The sequence below is a fragment of the Euprymna scolopes genome, chromosome 7 (genome assembly GCF_053919585.1).
Source record: "Euprymna scolopes isolate OS-2025 chromosome 7, ASM5391958v1, whole genome shotgun sequence".
NCBI lineage: Eukaryota > Metazoa > Mollusca > Cephalopoda > Sepiida > Sepiolidae > Euprymna > Euprymna scolopes.
Window position 1 is genome coordinate 113,569,725 of NC_136488.1, and position 24,276 is coordinate 113,594,000.

The window sequence follows — 24,276 nt, forward strand, 5'->3', positions numbered from 1 at the left end:
AAGGCCAAAGGCTATACAATTGATTATTAAATAAATCGTGCCAATAATTTTGAACAAGGGTTTTTTGCAATTATGTTTGTTGTTCCTTTGTTATTTATTTTTTCTAAAATCCGATTGCTGCATCGGAAAGGCCAGTTAAAAATACATAATATACTTTGTTATTTTCTTTAATTTAATCCCTTTTTTAGAATTTATTAGACAAAATTTAACTTTTATTTTACCGTGCCAATAAATATGATCATCACTGTGTATATATATATATATATATATATATATGTATATATATATATATATATATATATATATATATATATAAATAAATGAATGATTCTAGCTGTTTTGATGTTTACATGAGTGAGTTTAGAGAATTATACACACATCTCTTTATTTATAAAAGATGATTTTCCCCTTTAGAGAAGAGCATTATAGCAATACAATTACAAACGACACATAAAATGAATATGCCAATAACTGATGCATGTTTTCTGGTTATTATTAGTCTATTTTATTCAATATTGTAATTTTCTATATTTCAGAGGAGAATCACTCTCCCAAACAAGTCATATTTACTGGTGATAGCAAGATACTTACTCGATGTCATGAAAGGACATTTTTCCTCTTTAAAAAATAAAAAAACAAATTACCATCTCTTATATAAAAAAATGATATAAAATATAAATAATAATCTATATATTAATACGATAGCGTATGTGTTATTATCTGTGTCACGCTTACATCCAGGTTGTTTAATTGTTATGTATTTCCATTTCTTGTAATAAATAATTTTACCAAGAATTCTTCATAAGTTTTGGTTTCAGTTTCGATTATGGCTGATGATATAAGTTTGGGATTTGGTTTCAATTAAAGCTGATGCCCCCAAGTCATATAGATATATTTTTGAAATCGCAACTTTATAATATATAAAAATTGATAGAGCATTAACTCTATAATAATATATATGAAATTTGCAAGAATTAAAATATCATATTTAAGCATATTTTACGACCTGGCTATGTCGGGCTTCCTTGCTAGCTTGGATAAATACTTTTGCAGTTTTAACAAAAAAAGCTACAATAATAGCAGAGTGTCTTCATTTACACTGAATATCTACAGAATGCCAACATCAATATATTACATATGAAGCAGTCCCCTGTGGAATTTCCACAGGTCCTGCTAGTATAATATTAATATTATAATATACCATACTATGAAATATATTATATAATATATAATAATATAACACTTTTACTATTAAAATACATTACATTACAATTAGAAAATAAGATTCTTTTTAGATGTTTCTGGAGAGATCTAGAAATAGAACAGAATAGTGTTCTTTTTTAGAGCGCTCTAGAAAGTTCCAAAGTTAAGGTGTGCCATTTTGGAAGTTCCAGAAGCTACCAATCCATATGATTATAAATAGATGCTAATAGCATAATCACTTCAGTTATTAAATCAGCTCTGAGAAGGAACACTAATTTGGGGTGACCTTTCAACTATATATGACTCCGGCTAATTTTCTGGGATAAAATCCGGTCATGAGGAATTTCCTGAAACAAGCTTATTGCAAATACCCTAACAAAGAATCGGACTTGATAAATATTGATTTTTTTTTATCTTATATTCTGACCAAAGTAAATATATTTTATCAAACACTGCAAGCAAAAAATAAAAAAGAAGCTAGTTTTAGAAAAAACCTGATTTACCTCCCTTACACACTTTTTCTTGTAAATGTAAAATATATTTTTATTATTTTTGTATACAAGAAAAAACATTTTACTAAATTCAATCAAATTGATAACTACTTCAGTCTTAGATTTTCAAATAAGGTAAGATTAGGGATAATGAAAAACAAATAGCCTCAACCTTTAAAAATACTTATCTTGAACAAATTTAGATTTACCTCAGTCTATGAGGAATTCTCAAATAAAGAAAGATTAGAGATAACAAAAAAAAAAAAACAGTTTCAGTGTTCTAAAATACTTATTTCCAATAAATTTATATTTATCTCAATATAGGAGGAATTTTCAAACAAAGAAAAGTTAGAGATAACGAAGAAGTAATAATTTAGGCATTCTTAAAGACTTAATCCAAACAAATTTTTAATTACCTAAGTGTACGAGGAATTCTCAATAAAGGAAGAAGTAATGACAAACAATGAAAAACTGTTTTTGCATTTTTAAAATACTGTTTTATAAGATTTACTTTTTCTTTTAATTCTTTTTAAATTCTTAATTTATGTAGCACTTGATAAAACTAAAGATTTACAATTTCACTAATTTATGAAACTAACATAGGAAATATATTTTCTCTGTTACTGGTCTAACACGCATAAGTTAAATAAATTTTTCCAGTTCACATGTACATGCAAACACAAAAAGTTGCAGATGAATCTCTGGAGGATAATTGGAGGCCTCTGTTTGAAAATGAAGTTACCTATAATGAAGAGGCCGAATGAATCCAAGATGCTAAAAGCAACAAAAACAAACCAGAAATGACATAACAGCTGGTATAATAAAACAAAAGCTGAATGCGTTCCAGAATTACAAAAAGGCTGGCATAGACAACTAAGCCAATTTCAACTGACATGCAGAATTCAAGTGTAATGTGAACTGACATCTTGCTGCCCAACTCCCTACATAGTACCCCTGATGCTTATGCCCCTGATAGTAGCCCCTACATCAAAGTGGCAATGTGCCTTGTTTGGGGTGAAAATGTAATAAAAAAAAAATAAATAAATAAAAAAATATAAAAATGAATGATTCTAGCTGTTTTGATGTTTATATGAGTGAGTTTAGAGAATTATACGCACACACATCTCTTTATTTATAAAAGATGATTTTCCCCTTTAGAGAAAAGCATTATAGCAATACAATTACAAACATCACATAAAATGAATATGCCAATGCTTATTTTTAAGCAATTAACATCATTTCATAGCTATTATAGCAGTTGCTTCACCAGACTATTAAAGGGTGAAGAGGTAATACCAGCATGGCTGTTAAAAAGTGACACAACACTCATACACTAAATGAGTGCAACACAAATTGCTAGTAAGTATAAACCCATCTGCTGTCTCACTACTTCCTCCCAGTTATTCACCAGCCTGGTTGCAGACAGTATCTCTCTTCTGGAGCATATTTGGAAAAAGAACAAGCAGAGTGTACGCACCAAGGATCAGTTATTGCTTAATAAGACCATCCTTAAGTAGTGTACAAAGAGGCAAAGAAACCTAAGCATTGCTTGTAATCATGAAAACGCATATGATAGCCTGCTCATAACTAGTGTGGTACCTTAATTTATATAAAATCCATTCAGTAATCAATCAAATCATGGGTGTATATGTAAAAAAATGTGGCAAATAACCATAGTAATTAAGCCACACTAATGGATCTGTAAAAATCCCTAATGTCAGAATCAGAAGAGGAATCTTCCAAGGAGGTATCCTATTTCCTTTACTCTTCTACCTGGCAATAAATCCGTTAAGCAAGACAATGTGAGTCAGGGCCACCAACTAGACTTAAACAAAAGGTCAACTATCTACCAGCTCAAATGCTGATTTAAGTCGACTCTTGCAGGTCATAGATAACTTCTCCAGAGATATTGGAATGAAGTTTGATTTGCACAAATGAGTCAAGTGCTCCATCAGAGCTGGGAAGAAAGTTCAAACAGAAACTATAAGGCATGAAGAAGATACTGACATTGAGGGCATAGAAATCACAATTTATAAACAAAAATCAAAATAACTAGAAATGCTTGTGATAACATACAGTTTTGCCATTGTTGACTGGCCACAAAAGGGCATGAATAGACACTAAAATGCAGAAAATGCTAACACTGTACAGAATAACATACAAAGACTAGTGTATGCCTAGACTGTATCTGCTCAGATGAGCAGGAGGTATGCGTCTCTCAAAAATTGACCATCAGCATCATGCCATTATTGTAAGCACTGGGAATTATTTGATGAGTTTCCAAAGTCCAAACCTTAAAATGTTATATCAACAGTACAACACAAGAGCCAGCAGAACAACCTCCATCACGAAACTGGTCAAACATTTTGAACAAGACTGTCTTACAAATGAGACAGGACCAGAAAATATGTCTGTTAAGGAAACAACCCCAAGTAGTAATCAACAAAAAACAGACTTTCCATTGAAAAAAATAGGAAGAATAGGACAACAGGAATTTTCTGAATGAATTTACTCAAGATTATACATAGATAAGGAAGCCTAAAAAGAGGATTGCTCCACTATGAGAAAGAGAGGATTATAATGGCTGGCCAAGATCAAGGATTGATGATTTGTCAAAAAAAAAAAAAAAAAAAAAAAAATGCTGAAAAAAATGAGTGGTCTAAGCACTGACAAAAAGAGCTGGTTCTGCCACACAAAAGTAGAGAGTGTCAGCCACCTGAAATGCAACTGTAAAGTTCTGCTGGGAGATGGCTACTATACAATTCAACACACGGAATGTGTAAATATCTCCATTGGACGATTTGTAAAAAGTTAAATATCGAATGCAGCAAGGCCTAGAAAACATACAGAAAGAACAGTTGGAAATAAGTCATACACCACCCATCATGACTATGCAATTTCTATAGCTACGTATCTAGAAAACAGAGTTATTAAACCTGACATACTGATATGGGCCAAGAAATAGAAAGAAGCAACCTTAGTAGCAGTTAGTGTCACCAATGATGGTGTTATATTGTGAAATATAAGATCTCCATAGAGCCTATAAGAATATGTAAACAAAACACAGATTACATCAACAGGAGCAGCCACTGATATGATAACATCGATACATAAGCAATACTGGCGCCGACCTGTGCTTTATTACGATATTCAATCGACTATTAACAATGCATTAAGTTGTCAGAAACTGTTTTTTGTATCCTTCCACTACAATACACAGTTCATTATAGCAAAAAATTATCAGCCAAAACATATTGCCCAAGGAAACAGCTATGCTAAGAGAGAAGGCCAGGAGATTTCAACAGATGAGATATAAAAATATGTGATAAAAATATTATAAAAGGTCACAAGTGACAAACTTAATTTAAATTCATTCACAGGCACCCCAGGTTTAAATAGAAATAAAACAAACATGGAATTAGGGAAATCAACATATTCTTACGACACATCTGGCAGCAAAATTTTCTTATTGTTCAAACCTGAAAAAAATGTCTACAATTACGTTTGTGTGCAATATATAAAGAGTTTGTCACGTCAGCTGAGCAGCAGTAGTAACAGAAGCAGACGCAACAACTTGTATTGATTACTCTTTCTCTAACAGCAGCAGCTAACAAACGTCTTTGCTCTTTCCTTCCACCAACGGCAACAAAAACTTTAATAATAAGGACTTCTTCTTCTTCTTCTTGGAAATCCTAACAAGAGACATTTCAAATTATTCACACCTTTAACAACTTTAGTAATAATGATTTTAATATTCTCTGCACCTTTGAACAGCCTGTCAACAAGAGAAATTTTTAATTATTTTCACTCTAACAAACCTTAATAACAAGGACTTTGTCATTTTCTTCTTTTCGGAAACTTCTTATCAACAAAAACACATTTTCAACATTTTGTTTCTTTCAATAAATGTTTAATTTAATACTCTGTCTTTCTTTCTACCATATGCTAAATTTGTTATTGTGAACGTCGTTATCAGGTATTAAGATACAATACCTTGTAACAGCAATATAACTACTGACGTCAGGTTTACAACATACATCTGGTGCCAAAAGTAACAATATAAGAATTGGGTTAAACAGAGCAGAGAGAGAAAAGATAACAAAACACCAAAGTCTTATGTGTGACATTAAAAGAAACTGGAACCTCAAGATCTCCATCATTCCAGTAATTATAGGAGTAACTGGAATCATGAAAAAGAATTTAAAAAACTACCTGGCAAATATACCCGGTGAACTAAGTGCAAGAGAGATTCAAACAATTGCACTTAAAGGGATAGTTAAAATCTTTGAAAAATCTCTCGGTTGAAATGCATAAAATAGTTGGTGAATGTCTGGCATCCGGTAGGATGCCCCATCCCAAAGGGGGGGGGGAGTTAAATCTGGATCAGAAAATGAATGTCACCAATATTATTTATTTCCATATTTCCGATTGTTTTTTTTTTTTTTTTTTATGTTGCAATTCTTACATTTTAGATGTTCAGAATTTTCCAGAAAATCATGGAGGATGTCAAAATTCATCTTTAGAAGGATTGAAATGTGAAATAAGATAAGGAAAACTGAAAACTGTCTGTAATAATGTAAATAAAAATTCCGCAACTGACAAATATTATCAAAATTAAATTATAAACATACATATTCATTTTCTACAGTTATACTAGCAGAATGATTCTATGATGATTGAAAAATGCTTCAAACTCCCATATTTTTATTGTCACCGAAATCGGGGAAATAACCCATTTTTCAATCAAATCGATTCATTGCCTGCTCTAGTTGAAGACCCATCGCAGTGCACCAGGAGGAAGCTCATATGCCTCTCGCAGTGACTTAGTTCACAATACATTGTAGTTTACATTGCACTGTAGAGAACTTTGTATTGATTTTATAACATTATTTTTAATATATAATAGCTTGAATTAAAGTTTAAAATAAAAAAGTCAAGTGTCATCCTTCAATTGTGTTAAGCAATTTCAGAAACATTTCAGACATGCCCCTGTCATATCAAAGAGCCTACTGTTTATTTTATATGTCGAACCTTTTGGCTTGTGTGCTAATAAAACTTCTCAAATCCAGGCTGTGTAAGGTGTTGACTTTCATCAAAATCGCCTGTTCCTTCTTTCATCATCATGTTTTGATTATTGATTATCAATACTTATTGTATAAGAACATGGCCAGGCACATAAAGTACCTTCATGTAAAATTTCATAAAAATTGGCCCAGCTGTTTTCGAATCCATAGGGAACGAACTCACATACAGACAACGTTCCTTTTATATAATAGCAGAAATAGAGATTAGTGACATATTATTTTAGATTTCGATTTACAACAATAATTTAGAAAATTAATAAATTATACTTACTTTCCAATTTGAGAGGACAGCATCACAAGTTTGTTCTGGTCACATTTGAGAATTGATAATTTCTTTAGAGAACCTAAAAACAAAACAAGAAAATGATAAAATAAAGATAAAATGTAAAAAACTATCACATAAAGTAAAATTAAATTCTCAACATTAGATCTATACAGGATTGCATCGGATTCTCAATTTTATTTTTATTGGTTTACCATGCTCTTTACACTAAAACATTTTCCATTAATTTCTTAAAAAAAAGACTTTCACTTTATGATCTCCAGCCACTTACATAAAAAATTAATGAAAATTTCTACATTGCTCTCCCTGTGTCTGCGTTTTGGAAATTGTAATAAGAAAGGTAACATTTTTTTGAATTTATCAGTATTATGTTATACTTTCTGTTAATTTCTTTTTTTTTTTCAGTTTTTAATTCAAGAGAATTTTAAAACTTGTATATTATTTCATTGCAAATTATGGCAATGTCAAAATTCTGTTAATATATATATATATATATATATATATATATATATATATATATTCTTATAACAAGTTAAGGGATTCTGAGGGACACAAACACTTACACATTGAGCGGAGCAGACGGAATTGTTCTCACATATCAAAATACACGATGATTACAAATGTATTTAATAAAAAGTCAATTCATCAGTTTAGTTATTAATACTTAGATGTTAGTGTCACAACCAAAGTCAGAACTTTCTTTAAAGAATCATTTGTCATTTGTAACAAAATGCACAAAATATTTTTGTAGCTTTGATATGTTCAAATTTATTTGAAATTATTTAAAACATAAAATATCTTCAAATATTTAGAATAATTGTTGCTGTTTTTAAATAAGAATATGATTATAAAAATATAAAATTTTAAAAATAAAAACAGATCAACTTTACCAATGCCCTCTGGCAAGGTTTCAAGATTATTCTGAGAAAGGCACAAATCTGTTAAGTTGTGGCAGCCCCCAATCTCCTCTGGCAGCGATTCCAAACGATTCTCGGATATATCCAACTGAGTAAGTTTTTTCAGTTGACCAATTTCCTGTAATGACAAATTAATTTAAAATTTAAGGAAAACAAACAGCAAGAACGATTTATCATTAAAAAAAAAGGAAAAAATTAATAAAACCCTCATTAGCCATTAGCACTCTAGTTTCTACTTTTTAACACAATTTTATTTACGTATGTGAGAGAAGGGGGGCATTAATTTCTTACATGTTTTACTTATTCAAATCAAAATCAAGTAAACAAAAGTAACTTGCTGATATGACAGTTTAACAATATGTGAGTAAAGTTTCAAATCTTTTCTCCAAATTTTCAAATGATTGGCGCTAATTCACGTGTGTTTTGCAACGATTCAATAATGTTGAATCATTGCAGTCTTTCACTCTTATTCCACATGTTGATAAAAAATACATTTTCTAATATTTGACACAATTTCTGAGAGGTACTAATTCACTTTTTGATTATATTCATCATTTTCGTGGCAACCACAAAAACATTAGACATTGTACTCTCCAACATTTTTAACATTACTTTCTACGATAAAATGCTCCAATAATGGAAACGTGAAAATAGCAACAATCAAGATGATAGAAACTGCCTAAAACACACAAATATTGAAAAATACTGAACCATATTAAAACACGTAAATATTGTAACAAAATTCATCAAATGAATTCACAGTTAGAGTATTTTGAAAATTTTATGAAGACTTGTTTATCCTAAGATAGACTTTTAGTAGAATTTTTTATGAATATCCTATCCGTATGTGAAATTAACAATGATAAACACTGGATAAAACAGCCTGTCTTAATAATAACAAATAAAGGCATTTTTTTAGCAAAATCATGAAAACCTGCATGCTAGAAGTATTATATTTAACATATGGGACATCCAATAACCATTGAATAAATGTCTTAGAAATATTCAACCTTTAGAATGTTCCTTATACTAGGACATGATTATTAATTGAACTCCATCTGCTTTACTGGGTGATCAGCATATTTTCAAGAAAACTTGTTTTGCTTCTCAATTACTTTAACTGTCAGTTCTTTTGAATAACAATGTTTACTTGTGTATGCAAGTGCAAAAGAACATCAGATTTTGACAGCCATTAGAACGAGATGTTCAATCACAAATGTTCTTTCTCTTATTCTTGGTCAGTTGAAAGCAGTCTTTTGGAAAAGCCTTTTAAACAAACCAACAACTATTCAAAATTATTCAGAGGAAAAGATAGAATATTACAACAGAATTTTTCAACACAGACTTATATATTATGGAACAGTAATAATAATCTTTGGAAATTGAGTGTAGAAATGATTGGTTGAATGCACAAGGTTACTTAGCATGACAGGGTTTGACCCCAGCTTCACCTGTCCTCATTATACATTCGTTGAGTTTAATCATGTAATGTAGATAGTAGGGATTTGAAGTAGTTGAGATAGTTGCTGTTCGGAAATTTGTAGAGACAAAACATCATACAAAGTGCAGATAAAAAGAGTTACTTAGATCCCTCCATCTCTCTAAAGATTGTCAAAAGCAAATCTTAGAGAAGTAAATGCTGATTTAAACTAAAGCTCATTGTTCTCTAAGGAAGTTTAGTGACTGCTATCACTGAATGATGCTGGTTTAGGAGATGTGGAGTTTTACACCATTGTTCTATTCAAGAAGGGTTTGTGAGAGGTTGTTTATTAAGTTAGGGCCACTAGATCCATCTTTGTACATCTCTAATAACCATTGTGAGGACATTGATAGGTCTTAACATTGTCTATGGAGCATATCTGTCAATATATTATCCAGTTGATCTTCCTTTATGGTTGTAAAACATGGACAGTGACAGTGGTCAATTGGCAGAAGTTGAACAGTGACTGTCTCTACCGTATCCTTTATTGCCAGTATGCTCTTCTCTATCAATGCCTTAAATCTGAAGTCTTTGTCGTTAATCTTTTTGCGGCAGCATTTTTGATGGTTCAGGCTTGCAATTCATTGCCTAGTGTAGAAATTAATTTGTGACGTAATCCTGCCTGTGTGGCACAAATGATGAGTAGCTGACAACGTGAATGAAAATCACTAGAAAGTACTTGGCTGAGCCTTCAGGTCCACAAGTGGTTGATTTTCAATGATGAAATTGCAATTGATTAATCATTTTGTGCAACCTTGCTCAGATCTTGTGTATCAGTTGCTATAGTTCAGGATGTTGTGCATGCCAGGGGAGAAGCTGGTTCAACTTAATCAGAGTGAATGCTGTAACAAAAAGCACTTTAGGTCAATTTATGCTGATTTACTCAAAAGTATGTTTCCAAATTTAAGAGATGTGCAACCAGGTTATTAGATAATATTTAATATTTAAAAAGAAAAGTAAAGAAAATTGTTTGAATTGAAAATTATTCAATATTATTTGTCAATCAAACAATAGCTAGAAAATTAATCATTTTATTTCAATACTAGCTGTACCCTGCCACGCGTTGCTGTGGCTCAAATTGGTGCAATGGAAAAAGTTCCAAAATGAGAAAAAGCATGTTTCTTATAGGTTTAAATTTCCATTTTGCATGGGTACACAGTTTTTGTTGTTCCATTTTCTTAGCTGATATAGAGATTTTCCGATTTGGTGACTCTTGAATATGTAACATAAATTATCCATGTGAAAAAACAGTCAGTGTGTAACTGTAAGGCCCACAATTGTAAAGATTGTTCCCTGTGCTTTGTTGATGGTTATTGCAAATGACAATAAAATTGGAAAGTGCAATTTGCTAAAGTGTAATCATGTATCCGGTGGAATCATAGGAATGCATGGAATGAAGATATATTCATCTGTGAAAGGTCCTTTTAAGATTGTTGTTTCTATGATATTGTTTGTTAATTTTTTTTTTACTGCAAGCTATGTGCCATTGCAAAGCTTGGATTGGTTTATATTTCACAACATGATAATTAGTACACCAAATTTCAGTTGCAATACATGCGGTGGCATCCCTGGCAAATATAACTGTTGGATAATTAACCACTTTATCTGCTTTCACAACAGTGTCGATGGATTTGTATTTGAGTACCTCACTTGGAATTTTACATTTAATTATAGTTCATGGGCATCTTTGTATTGACCTGCAAGAATAGCTCATTCACTCAGTCAAATGGAATTCTTATAATTTGAATATCTGCAAAAACCTTTTAAACTAACTATTCTTTTGATGAAATAAAATTACAGAAATTACAGAAGTTAAAAGTCAAAGAATTTTGCCCTTAACTCTGACCAGCTGGCACTTTTTCGTACCCAATTTCCCACAAGTGATGCAAAAGTTTTTGTGCGGATCGAACAGTCTGCAACTGTACATGCATATTTTGAGTTAAGTTTAATGTCTTCACATGGAACAAAAAAGTAGAGTATTTGAGGCAAACATTTATTTCATCTGCTGGTGTTGATTGAAGAATAACAGGTAACATTTGTCTGAAATCTCCTGCAAGCAATATTACTGCATTCCCAAATGGTCTGAAATTGTCACGCAAATCTTGCAAGGATCGACCAAGAGCCTTAAGTGATTTTTTGTGTACCATTGTGCATTCATCCTAAACAATAAGTTTGCATTTTTGTAATATTTTTCCCCATATTGGATGTTTTGCAGATGTCGAACATGAGATTTTTGAAAAATTGAATGTTTTAAAGTAGAATAAATAATTCTTCTACTTGGCAGCAAGGTCGCAGGTATTCCTCATGCAGCTAAGGCTATGTCATTTTGTTACCAAATGGCTGCCAAAATCAATTTAATTAGAAAGGTTTTACCAGTTACTTCTGGTGCTGTTCAAGGTAGCAGTAATTTCCAAATAACTTCTATTCTCACAGTGACTAAAATAGGATTTATCCATGTTTTGACAATGCCTTATTCACTGTAATTAATTTAGGAGACTAAAATAGGATGAGGGATTAGAGATGGACAGATAGAGAGGAAGATATATAGATAGAAAAGAGACAGTGAGAGGAAAATAGAGAAAGAGAAGGAGATAGAGAGATAAAGGGATTGATAGATAAACAGAGAGAGGGGGAGAGTTAGAAACAGAGAGGGATGAAACAGAGGAAAGGAGAGAGATAGAGGGAGTTAGAGAGAGAAAGGGGCTCAAAGAGAGATGGAGAGGGTGATATAGAGAGAAAGATAGATTGAGAGAGGGAAAGGGAGAGATGGATAGAGAGAGATATTGAGAGAGGGGGAGAGAAACAGAAGGTGAACTACACTTCACCGTTTTTTTCCTCGTTCAGTAGAGAAGAAATCTTTTGAGACTGAGGCAATTTTAATGTTTTGTTATTATCCAGAGTACCCCTTTTTTTTTGGTGGGAGGGGGGGGGGCTAGATTTTCCTCGCATTAGAAACTGACCGGGTTATCTGTACTTTCATTTAACAAATTAATAAAAGAAAAACATATTGTAAAATTTGAATTCAACAGGAAAATACTATTTTAAAAAATAGCACGGTAACATAAGTGCATAAGTGCCACTTTAGGTACTCCTTGGGCGTTGAGTTCCATGGCGACCAGCATAATTATTTAATGGTCGCTCCCTTAGCCCCCCCCCCAGTCAAGGTTAATGCATACGCACGTAACATTTTCTTTATTTACTGACGTTGGCTTGGTAACTAAACGATTTATTGATAATTTCGTAACCCTTAAACGCATGCCGGAAGATTTAAATTGGTTCATTATTGTTGTAATGAAAAAAAAAGTTTCATTCAACACAAAACCAAAAACACATATTAATGATAAATGATTTATTATTCTATTCATTGAAATTTACTAATTTTTAAATAAAAAGTAAAAAAAAAAAAGTTAAAAAAATACTTGGTTTTTTTTTTAGATTAGGTCCACCTTATAATCACCCCCCCCCCCACCTCCTCATCTTAAGAACAGCTTCCGGAATAAACACCACTCTTGAAGGGGGGGGGGGCTATTTGCAAAATTTAACTGATATTTGTTGTCAGCATACCCACCCGAAAATACTATTAAAATAAAAAAGGAGGGGTTCAGTGCCCGTGGCAGAGAAGTAAATTTATTTATCAATAAAAGTCGTCATTTAAAAAAGAAAATTGTGGCGGTGGACCTAAATGTTTTCTTTTCGCACTATTCAACAATTTGTTCATCCGCGCATGTAAATTAAAAAATATTTGTAAAAGTGAGAAGTTATCAGTAAATGATTTAGTTTTTTTTTTTTTTTATTTATTTATTATTTTTTTTTTTACATTAGGTCCACCTCCACAAATGTTAAGAACGGCTTTCAGAATAAACACCCCCAACCTCTCCATGTTAACAACGGATTTCGGAATAAACACCATTGGGGGGGGGGATATTTAAAACAAAAGTCGATAAAAGTCGTCATTTAAAAAGAAATTTAAGATCAAATGTTTGTGAAAGTGAGAAATTATCAATAAATGTTTAGTAACATTTTTTGGTGCTAATGCAGAGAGTGACCCGCGCTATTTTTGAATCGTGTTTTTTTTTTTTTTTTTTAATCAATTGCAAGGTTAAAGTGTAGAATAGGTACAAAACACCCTCCTCTCCCCATGTTAAGAATGGCTTTTTAATAATAACGTTATTATTTCAGCATGGATCACTCTCTGCATGAGTACCCATTTTTCTTTTAATATTCATAAAAAGTAAAACTTTTTTCAAAATAAATAAATAAATAAATGTTTGTAAATGTGACAAATAATCGTTTAGTTACGGCAACGTCAGTAAATAAAATATGTTACGTGCGGGGTGAGGTGGGAGACTAAGGGAGCGACTATTATTTTTTTCTACTGGTCGCCATGGAACTCAACGCCCAAGGAGTACCAAAATGTAATTTTTTTTTGTCAAATAAATAAATTTCAAGCAATTTTTGCAATAAATAATAGATAGCAACTTCGTTAATTTTACGACTCGCCCCAGCATATTATAAACACCCTAACTTCCCCATGTTAAGAACGGCTTTCGAGGTTTATGGAAGGGCGTTTTTTTTGTTTTTTTTTTAACATGGAGGGGGGTTATGGTGTTTATAATACGTTGAGGCATGTCGTAAAAATGAAACAGTTTAGAAAAAGTTAAAACAAACTTTTTTATGTAAACAATGCCGTGAAAATAAACTAAACAATTAAAACGTAATGTTTCATGAGTGAAAAGCCTTAACATAAATAAAATTAAAAAAATTGGTAAGTACATAAATGAATTTAAATTTTTAAAATATGGGATTATTATTTATTTATTTATTTTTTCTGTGTGTGCTAATGCAGAGAGTGATCCGCGCTATTTTTAAAAATCGTTTTCCACGTTTAATTAAAGTTTTATGATATGTTTTTATTCAATTGTAAGGTTAAAGTACAGAATAGGTAAAAAACACCCTCCCTTCCCCATGTTAAGAATGGCTTTTTAAATAATAACATTATTATTTCAGCACGGATCACTCTCTGCATGAGTGTTTTTTTTTTTTTTTTTTTTTTTTTTACTTATCGAGTTAACAGAAAATGAAATCTTTCGTCAATTCGTGGCTGTGAAATGAATCGAACCGGAAGTTCAGTTTTACAACAGAACAGATTCGCAGTAACGGTTAAAAAAATATATTTATTTTATTTAATATTTTAATAATTCGCGAGGTAAATTTATTTCAATAACATAAAAACATACCTCGACTCTAAAGATGGGTTGTCTGAAAATTTCAAATAAATTGGTAACGTAGAAATAGGGTTTTATTATTTTAGAACGAACCAACATTTACATTTTTATATATATAGATTTCAGAATATGTCGAAAATGTGTTAACTATTAATAGTTATTGAAAATCTACAAGAGCAGAAGAAACAGTATATCAGTTGCAATTTAATTGCATTACTTTCTGGAGAATTTTTTTTTGTTCACTCAAAACAAGGCATATTGCCACTGGAATGTAAGTGACTACTATTTGGGATAGTGTGTAACAGGAAACTGCGTGGGGAGTTAAGCAGCAAAATATTTGTTCACATTACATTCACATTCAGCAGGTTAATATAGTCAGGGAGGCAGGAAACAGAGAAGAAATTCCAAAGTCTAGCTGTCAAAGGGAAGAATCTATTAGGGTAGAATCTAGTATTTAGGAACCTCACCAGTGAAGGGGTGGGATTTTGCTGCTTGTTGGGAGTATGTACATCGAGGGGGTACAAGTGCTATGAGTTCATCAGGGCACACTCCATTAAAGTACTTGAAAAACAGGCACAGGTATCCAACATAGTGGCAATGGAACAGAGGTTGGAGCTTTTCTGATAGTATGGGACCTATTAAATTTTGAGACATTTTTGGGCCGTGTTGAAGAGTGGGAAACTAGCGGTGGATGTACCAGCCCAGACATTGCAGCAATACTCCATGCATGAGTGAATTGTGGCTTTATAAAGATACAGAATACTCTTAGGTGTGAGTAATTTTCTAGCACGGTAGAGGGAGCCACATTCTTTGCAGCTGCTTTGATAATGTCATCAATTTATTTGTTCCAATTCATGTTGCCTGTGAATGTAAAGATGAGGAGTTTGAAGGTAGGGTGTTATTTGTCATAGCAATTGGTGGTTGATTTTTTTTTTTTTATAGTTTTTTTTTTTTTTTTTTTTTACAAGGTAGTCACCACTTATCAAGGCCCGGAAGCCACTCAGGGATAAGGGTTATTGTAAGTACAGTACGTTAGTGTGGAGATTTAATAAAGTGTCTACTTAAGGGGGCGGTTCATCGGGAATTTGTTTACGTTGGACTTGAAGACATCCAGGTTGTAGTCAGGCAGGAAGCAGGCAGATGGAACAGAGTTCCACAGGCGTGCAGTTCTAAGAAAGCTTTGTTCATGGAATCTACGTTTTGATTTAGGCATAGATAAAGAGTGGGGAAGGAAAGAAGCTTAGTCTTAGTAGCATAAAATGTTATCATCCATTTACAACCATTCCACTATCTGAGACAGATAAATTTGTTGAAAGAAATTGAATTGAAATACATTTTAAGAACATCAACCAATATTCTGGAAAAAAAAAAATCAAATCAGAAATGGATTTTGTAGGAAAAGTGCTAAAATAGGAACCATAAAATGAAAAGATTTTGAGATTTTTATCATCACAAATATTTTGTTAACTACTTTTGAAGACTTAATAATTCTTTCATCATTAAGACATGCATTATAGAAATCCAGGATGTTCAATGTTGTAACTTACTTTATTCTGGATTCCTTCATTTTAATCATGCAAGAATGCAAAAGCATAAGGATAAGGTAAGCAAAAAGTAAACGATTCATAATATTTGTATCCTTCCTATCCTTAAAAAGCATAATCTCATATTAAATGATGGAGATTAAAAAGAGAAATCCACCCACACGAAACAAGCAAAACCTAAATGCAAGGTAACAATAACAGTGGAGTGATTTGCAAGATGATCCCAAAAGAGAAGTATTGAATTCAATTGGCACTAGGTTCCTAGTTTGCTATTCATAGGAATTCATCTACCACATTTATTTTAGAGCTTGTTTCCTCTCAGCCTTTTATGTTTTATACATAAAAAAACAAAAATACTCCAGCTCTCGGAGATGCTGCTTCCACACAACCCATCTGTAATATAAATAACCTGTTTAAAAATCCAAAACATTTCCAACAACATCTGTGAATGTCACCCACTGCATGGTTCCTTAATTATCAGCCACAAATTAAAACTAAAAATTTATGAAAACCAATAGAGAAAGAGGAAGCCTGCAGTTATCTCCCTTTTCCCTTCTTACTCGCTTATTTAATTGCAGACAACAATAGTATTTATTTAGGAAAATTGGAACTGTTTCGGTTACTCTGTTGTTTGAATAAAAAAGAATACTATATGCCAGCTCCCACATAAAGAATTGTACTCCTCTTGTTTCTACTCCATAGCAGCTTATCTATTCATAGCTAGATATAGAACAACATTCACAGAAAAAGTTATCTTGAATTATCAATGCAAAAAAAAAAAAAAATATTAGAGTATTTTTCTACTTTGACATCAAAGGGTTCACCTCATTTCCAGGTGAATTACTTCAATTAGTTTTTCATGTAAAATAAGCACTGAGTGGGATCTGACAAAACGAAAAAAAGCTTCATCACACCTCACTACTAAAGCTAAAAATTTTCAAAATAGTTGGTGTGTAAGATATCTTGTTCCAGTCTATTTCAGATATCTTGTGAGTTGTCTAAAAAAATAAAATAAAGATACGAGATATCCCCAGAAAGTCTGGGAAGTGGTCAATTAGAAGTTTCAATGTCTTCATTCAGAAAATGTATATATGAACTGTAAACACGTGTTGGCACTAAAAGTAATAGTATTTCATGCAATTTTTTGTTTCTTCAAATGTGTATGACGATATTCACTTACTGATCTAAACTTTTAAATATTAATAGACAGTAGTCTCTCTCTTTCTCTCTAGTAGTAGTAGTAGTAGTAGTAGTAGTAACATCATATAGATTTGAAGAAACAATATTTAAAGATAACTTTATAAGCTACACTTATAAAGTTATTTAAAAAAAAAAATAAAAGGAAAAAAATGATCCAAAATTTAAATATCTTTCTTTTAAAATAGGATTTTGAAAGTTACATTTAATCATTGATGACTCAGCGATTGACCTGGTCAAGCATAAGTAATTAAGCCCCTTCATGTTTGTGTTCTTACCGCTAAAAACGTACAGGGAGGAAAAACAAGAGAAAAGTCTAATACAAAGGACAAGGAGTAAGAAAGAAGATGGAAGACATTTGGAACACATTTTGGCAAGCAGTCATGGCGAGAGGGCGGAGATGACCCCAACTTTGCGGCCATGATAATGACAAAAAAAAAAACAAAAAAAAACTGAACAACTTGCTGACGCAGATTCCATGGATAAAAAAAAAGAGAGAGAGACTAACCAAATGACCCCCAAAAAAACATGACTTACAAAAAGGATTGCTTAACATTTACATTGGTTTTGGCAGGAGACAGTGGCTTTGGAAAGACAATATTTAACTAGCGAATTTAAAAAGTGAAATTTGTTAATGCGAATTAAAAACGGAATAAAAGATGAAGAATGCTTACGAAACATGGACCGTTTTCTAACCCAGAAGGATCATGACAGAAATTATGTAAATTGAACACTACGATGCCGTGAAATACAAACAGTTAAAATCCCACATACAAAATAATGAACTATAAGTCTATCTCCTTTCTTTCTCTCATTCAAAATTGATATATCTTTTTGTTTTGCCTTTTTTCATTTATCAATATGTTTTCTGCTCAGCATATTCAGATATTAGCATAAGATTTCCCATCTCTACAATTTGTTTTTATCCCATTTTCCCCCTTTTCTCTCCCAGTTTGTAAATAAAGTTGCTTTGAAATTGTAACTTTATGTTTCTGTTCTCCTTTTCATTTTGTTTTTCGCCTGTTTTACATTTTTGTAGATATGAGTTTCCCTCTCCTCCTTGTTCGATGTAACATATCAAGCTCAAGGGGCCTTTTTTCTTTCCTTTATTTTCTTATTATTGTAACAGTACTTGATCGTATCTCAATGAAGTAGTGTTCATATATATATATATATATATATATATATATATATATATATATATATATATAATAAAAATAAAAGTTACAATAAGTTTACTAAGGTAATCAAAATGGTAAACTTAAAATATATTATAAATATTAAAGAGTTAATATTTACAAGTAAAATAAACTCAGCCAGATATAAAAAGCTCAATAAAACCGAAAAGGAAATAGAGCTTATAATATTTTTGATTCATCCAGCCTTGACAGACGTGTTTCAAATATTATCTCTAGTACTTTTCTTTTAATGATTTGGAATTCATTCCATTTGCGCTTTTTTCCAAGGAACTCTGCCTTTTGGATGATTTTGGACCATTTGGAATTTACCCAGTGGATTGAAATTTTAAATTCGACCGTTTTGGATTTTACCATTTTTGGATTTTTACCCTTCACCGGACTATCCATTCATGTGAAATCTTTTTATTATTTTTCTTTTGCCTTCTGTTCCCCTTACCTCACCCTTTTTTTAACCAAGTAAGATCTTTGACTTACTTGTAGTTTCATTAAATACTTTTATATGCCAAATCCGATCCTGCATTTTGCTAATTCCTGCCCTCTGATGAGGAGTATTTCTTCGAAACTCCATGGATTAAGGACTATCCACTTATCTTGTGCTTCCTTTTTTAAAATTAAATATGTTTTTAACTCTTTTTCAAGATGTCTTTTAACATATTTTATTAATCATTTGTTCATATTATATATATATATATATATATATATATATATATATATATATATATTTTGTTACAAACACTACTCTGTTGGGATACGATCAAGTACACTTACATAACAATAATAAGAATATATAAATATAAACAGGTGGTCATATATCAACTTTTCTGGTTTAAGTTTAATAAAAAAAAAAAAATATGTTTAAAATATAATTATTAATTCCAATGTGAAACTTGTTACAAATTTTTCATATTTTTTTTCAATTTCAATAATAGGTTTGGAATACTTGCAACTTTTTTTTAAAAAGGTTTATTTATGGTGTCTTTTCAAATAAAAAAAAACAACTCAATACTTTTGCTGATGAGGAGACTTTGTTTAAAAAAAGTATATGTCAAAATTATTGTCCGTGGCTTAATGTCTATCACAATAAAAACATCGTTTCCGAAACAATCGTACAAATTATTGACTTTGTTGTTGTTCCTTCTTATGAAACAGATTTTTAATTTTTAATTTGAATTTTAAATTATCAATTACATTACTATATATAATATATATGGGATAAGTCTTCAAGATGAATGCCTCCTCTGATTCAAAAAGAAAACAAAAACTAGATATATCCTAGCCCAAAATGATCTTCAAATTTTGATAAATCGTTGATTGTAGTTTCAGTGTTTACTGAACATGATTCATTCTCATCATGAGAGTAAAGAAACATTGAATAAGAAAGTCTTTTTTTGTCTTTTTAAATTCACCAAATTAATGAAGTACCTAGCGTTTCCCAAGAGGCAGTGAAAAGAATTTGTTTTTATTTATTTTTGTTTTTTGTAGATTTTTTTAAAATTATACAGAAAAAGAAACATTTTGGTTGAAAGGAAGATGAGCGTTATTATAGTCTTCAATTATGAATAAAAGTTATTCCTCTTGTTCATTTTGATTTTGATGATTATTTGAAATGTTGCTGTTGCTGATTTATCAGGTACTCTTGGCAATGTTTTAAATAATTGTAGCAAAGTACATTATTTTATTGTTAATAACAAAGTACAATAATAAGAAAAGGACATTTTTATAAATAAAAACCTAAAACATTAAGTAAAAAAATATTAACTATTTAAAAAAAAACATAAAAAATTGTAACCATTAAGCTTTAAAATTGTACATAAATCTATGTAATTATAAAACTCAAATGACCTTGTAATAATGAGTGTTGTAACCCAACATCCGGTTTACGACTTCCTGATGCGCATGCATACAATAACAATAAAACGTATTGTTTTACTGTGTATGTTTTTTTTTTTTTTTTAAATTTTTTTTTAAATTACATTTTCACCCCAAACAAGGCAAATTGCCACTTTGGTGTAGGGGGCTACTATCAGGGGCAACAACTACTGGGGTACTATGTAGGGATTTTGGCAGCAAGATGTTGGTTCACGTTACACTTGAACTTCTGCACGTCAGTACTGTTGGGGAAGCAGGGACCTGGAATGGAATTCCAGAGTCTAGCGGTTCTGGGGAAGAAACTATTGGAGTAAAAAGATCTTTTACATCTAGGATTCTCTACAGTGTGGGGGTGGGATTTAGCAGCCTGTCGGGTTTGTCGAGGGTGCTCACATAGTGGGGGCACAAGTGATTGCAGTTCGTCAGAGCATTCACCACTAAAATACTTGTAGAAAAGGCAGAGGGATGCAACATTTCGTCGATGGGACAGAGGCTGAAGCTTAGATGCCAGTTCAGGACCTATCAGGTTTGCGACTCTCTTTTGAACCTTGTCAAGGAACGAGAGACTAGTAGCAGATGCACCAGCCCAGATGTGACAGCAATACTCCAAACATGGGCGAATGGTGGCCTTATAGAGGTACAGGATACTTTCGGGTGTTAGTAGTTTTCTAGCACGGTAGAGAGAGCTCACCTTTCTTGCAGCGGCCCTGGCAATGCCTTCAATGTAATTGTTCCAACTCATGTTTCCTGTGAACGTTAGGCCAAGCAGTTTGAAAGATGTACTCTCAGATAAAGAGTCGTTGGCCATTGCTCTAGGTGGTAGAGAGGGTTTCTTGTAACTATTGAATGAAACTAGTTTAGTCTTGGCAGCATTGAACGCGACCAACCACTTTTGTCCCCATTCCACCACAGATTGGAGGTCTTCCTCTAGTGTTTCTGCCATTTCTTTAGAAATGTGTTCATTCGTCTTCCTGTCGTGCCTGCCATAGAGTGTAGTGTCATCAGCATATATACCCATCTCAGAGGCAATTTTGTCGGGGAGGTCATTTATGAATATCAGGAACAATAGAGGTCCAAGGATAGAACCCTGGGGCACTCCCGCATTTATATCATATTTGTTTAGATGTACGACCGTTGAGGACAACCTGGATTTTTCTCTTATCTAAGAAGGATTTAATTATGTTAAGTATTCTACCAGTGATACCGTATGATCTAATTTTCCTGAGGAGACCCTCATGCCATACCCTGTCCAAAGCCTTAGATATATCTAGAGCTACCGCTCTGCCTTCCTCCGCTTTGTCCAATGAATGGTATATACGTTCAGAGATCACAGTTAGGATGTCTGCTGTGGAACGGGCTTGTCTAAATCCATATTGTTTGTCAGTCAGAAGTTTAGCATCTGTAAGATGATGGACTAGAGCATGGTTAATTAAGATCTCAAATATTTTGGCAAAAAGTGGGAGGAGGCTAATGGGGCGATAATTTGATGGGTCAGTCCTTTCGCCAGAATTCTTGAATACTGGTACAACAGAAGCAGTTTTCCAACAGCCCGGAAAGCAAGCTTCATTAAGGCATTTGTTGTAGAGTTTGGAGAGAACTGGAGCTACTTCGGCTGAGCACTTTTTTAATAGCACAGCTGGGATAAGATCGGGTCCACATGCTTTTGAAGTGTCAAGGTTTTTTATGATAGCATGCATCTGAGCAGGGGTGGTTTTCAGATCGTCTAGCGTGGCGTCTGTCCGCATAGGAAAGTCAGGTAGGGGGTGGTTGGAAGGGTCCTGTGTGGAGTTTGAGGCAAACCGACTGGCAAGCATGTTAGCCTTGTCGGTTGCTGAGGAGACAACCTCGTGATTGTTGGTTAGTGGGGGAATTGTTGATTGCCCATTATTTACTACACTGTTGTAGATTTTCCAGAAGTCTCGAGTTCCTAGTTTTTGTGCTTCAATGCGCTTTTTAGTGGTTTCCGTAAATTCTCTCTTAGCTGTCGCTATTTCTTTCTTAACGTTATTTCTAGCTTCTATATACTTCAGTCTGTTTGAACTGGACTTATGTCGGTTAAACCTACAGTATGCATGCTGCTTTTGAGCAATGGCAGTTGCACAAGTCGACGTAAACCATTGGGGAGAGTGGGACTTACTATAAAATTTCCGCATGGGAACATGCGCTTCGATTGCAGTTTTGAACCAGTCAGTGGTCTCGTTTGCACATTGTTCAGCAGGGAGAGAGAAAATATTTCTTCATGGGGCATCTCTAATTAGTTCCCTGATGGCTTCCCAGTCAGCCTTTTTATAATATCTCGTTGTTTTGAGCACTGACTCTTCAGTTTTGGCTCTAGAGTTTAGGGCGATTTCAACCATTATCACTGCATGATCAGCGTTCCCGAGTGGGCTGTGGGCCTTCGTTATGCAGTTATTGGGAACTGTGGTCAAAAACAGATCTAGAAGTGATGCGTGTTGTTCTTCCTGGTCAGGGAAACGGGTTGGAAACGTAACAATTTGTGATAGGGAGTGAGATATAGTGAAGCTATGAGTTGTGCTGCCCGCTGCATCTGTGTAAGTAGAGAATCCAAGCCAGTTTTTGTGGTGGACATTAAAGTCACCAAATACATGTATTTGTGCGCTAGTGTCACATGTGGGACATGTTTTCAGTGTCCCAATTTTTTTTTGTGTTTAAATTATTCAAATAAACAATTATTAATACTTTCTGCTTTTTTTTTTTTACATCGTTCATTTCCGTATTACGTTTAAGTTATTTTAACACAATTTTCTTACAAATAAATCTACTTTAATCTGTTGACAACCATAAGAGCATTTTACAACCCACCACCTTCATTTTTTTTTAAATTCATTCTCCATTTTTTAATACACCTTAACAACATTCATTCATTTTCTTCTACACTACCAACATAAATAAATAACCCCAAAACTGTTTTTGTTAAATTGCGTTACAAATAAATAATCAACGCAAAAATAACACGTATTGTTCTACTGTGTATGTTTTCAGCATCTCAATTGTTTGTTTTTCTCGTTTAAATTAAAAGATATATCAAAATTAACTTTTAAGTATTATGGTATCTGTTCAGTGCACATTTACCTATAAGTATGGCAAACCACTTATAATTCAATGGTTGTAAGTTTTTTTTTTCCAAAATAAACAATTATAAACAGAACAACTCAGAAATCTATCTATATTCTTTTTTTCATTTTAATATACTTTCATAGAAATATTTGTTATGTCACAAACCCTATTTTCTTTATGTCACAAGTGCCATGCTCATACATTAATTCCATAGCTGACCCAAGGATCACAGGTAGTCTAGTATGAATATAAAATTTTATGATTTTAAACGAAATAGATTTCCAAAGAGTATAGCATGTTATTAGATTGTTAAAAGAAAATATTGATTTTTTTTTACATTTTAAAGATTGCTTTATGTTGTTCCATTTGCAATGCTTTATGCAACATTTTATATGCATAATACTTAATATGTTCTCTTTAATTTTTCACAATTGAATTTTGAAACATATCCTCAATAAAAAGATGATAAAAGTAGAAATACATACACTTTTCTTGCACAAGTAAAAATATGCTCCAAACAGCTGCCAATCTCAACAGTACATGGTGAAACAATTCACAAGAGATTTGACAGCATAAACCCAATTTCATAAATCTCATGACAATAATGAGAATCTTTAAGATGGTCATACAATATTGATAATGAAGATTTGAAGATCATTATTGAACAAAACCTACTTAGAAAAATGTTTAAGGCACTTGATTTCAA

The 24,276-nt window shown here is 32.4% G+C and overlaps 1 protein-coding gene across 24 annotated transcripts in view; it reads right to left on the reverse strand.

Moving 5' to 3' along the window:
* Positions 1-24,276, reverse strand: part of LOC145279892 (protein scribble homolog) — a 772,271-nt gene that overhangs the window by 441,889 nt on the left and 306,106 nt on the right. For all 24 annotated transcript variants that reach the window (XM_080131386.1, XM_080131379.1, XM_080131375.1 and 21 more), the window contains 2 exons: positions 7,952-8,096; positions 7,050-7,122 (listed from right to left, as the gene is read on the reverse strand). In XM_080131386.1, the coding sequence (XP_079987512.1) occupies positions 7,050-7,122; positions 7,952-8,096 (218 nt within the window). The remainder of the gene's footprint in view (positions 1-7,049; positions 7,123-7,951; positions 8,097-24,276) is intronic.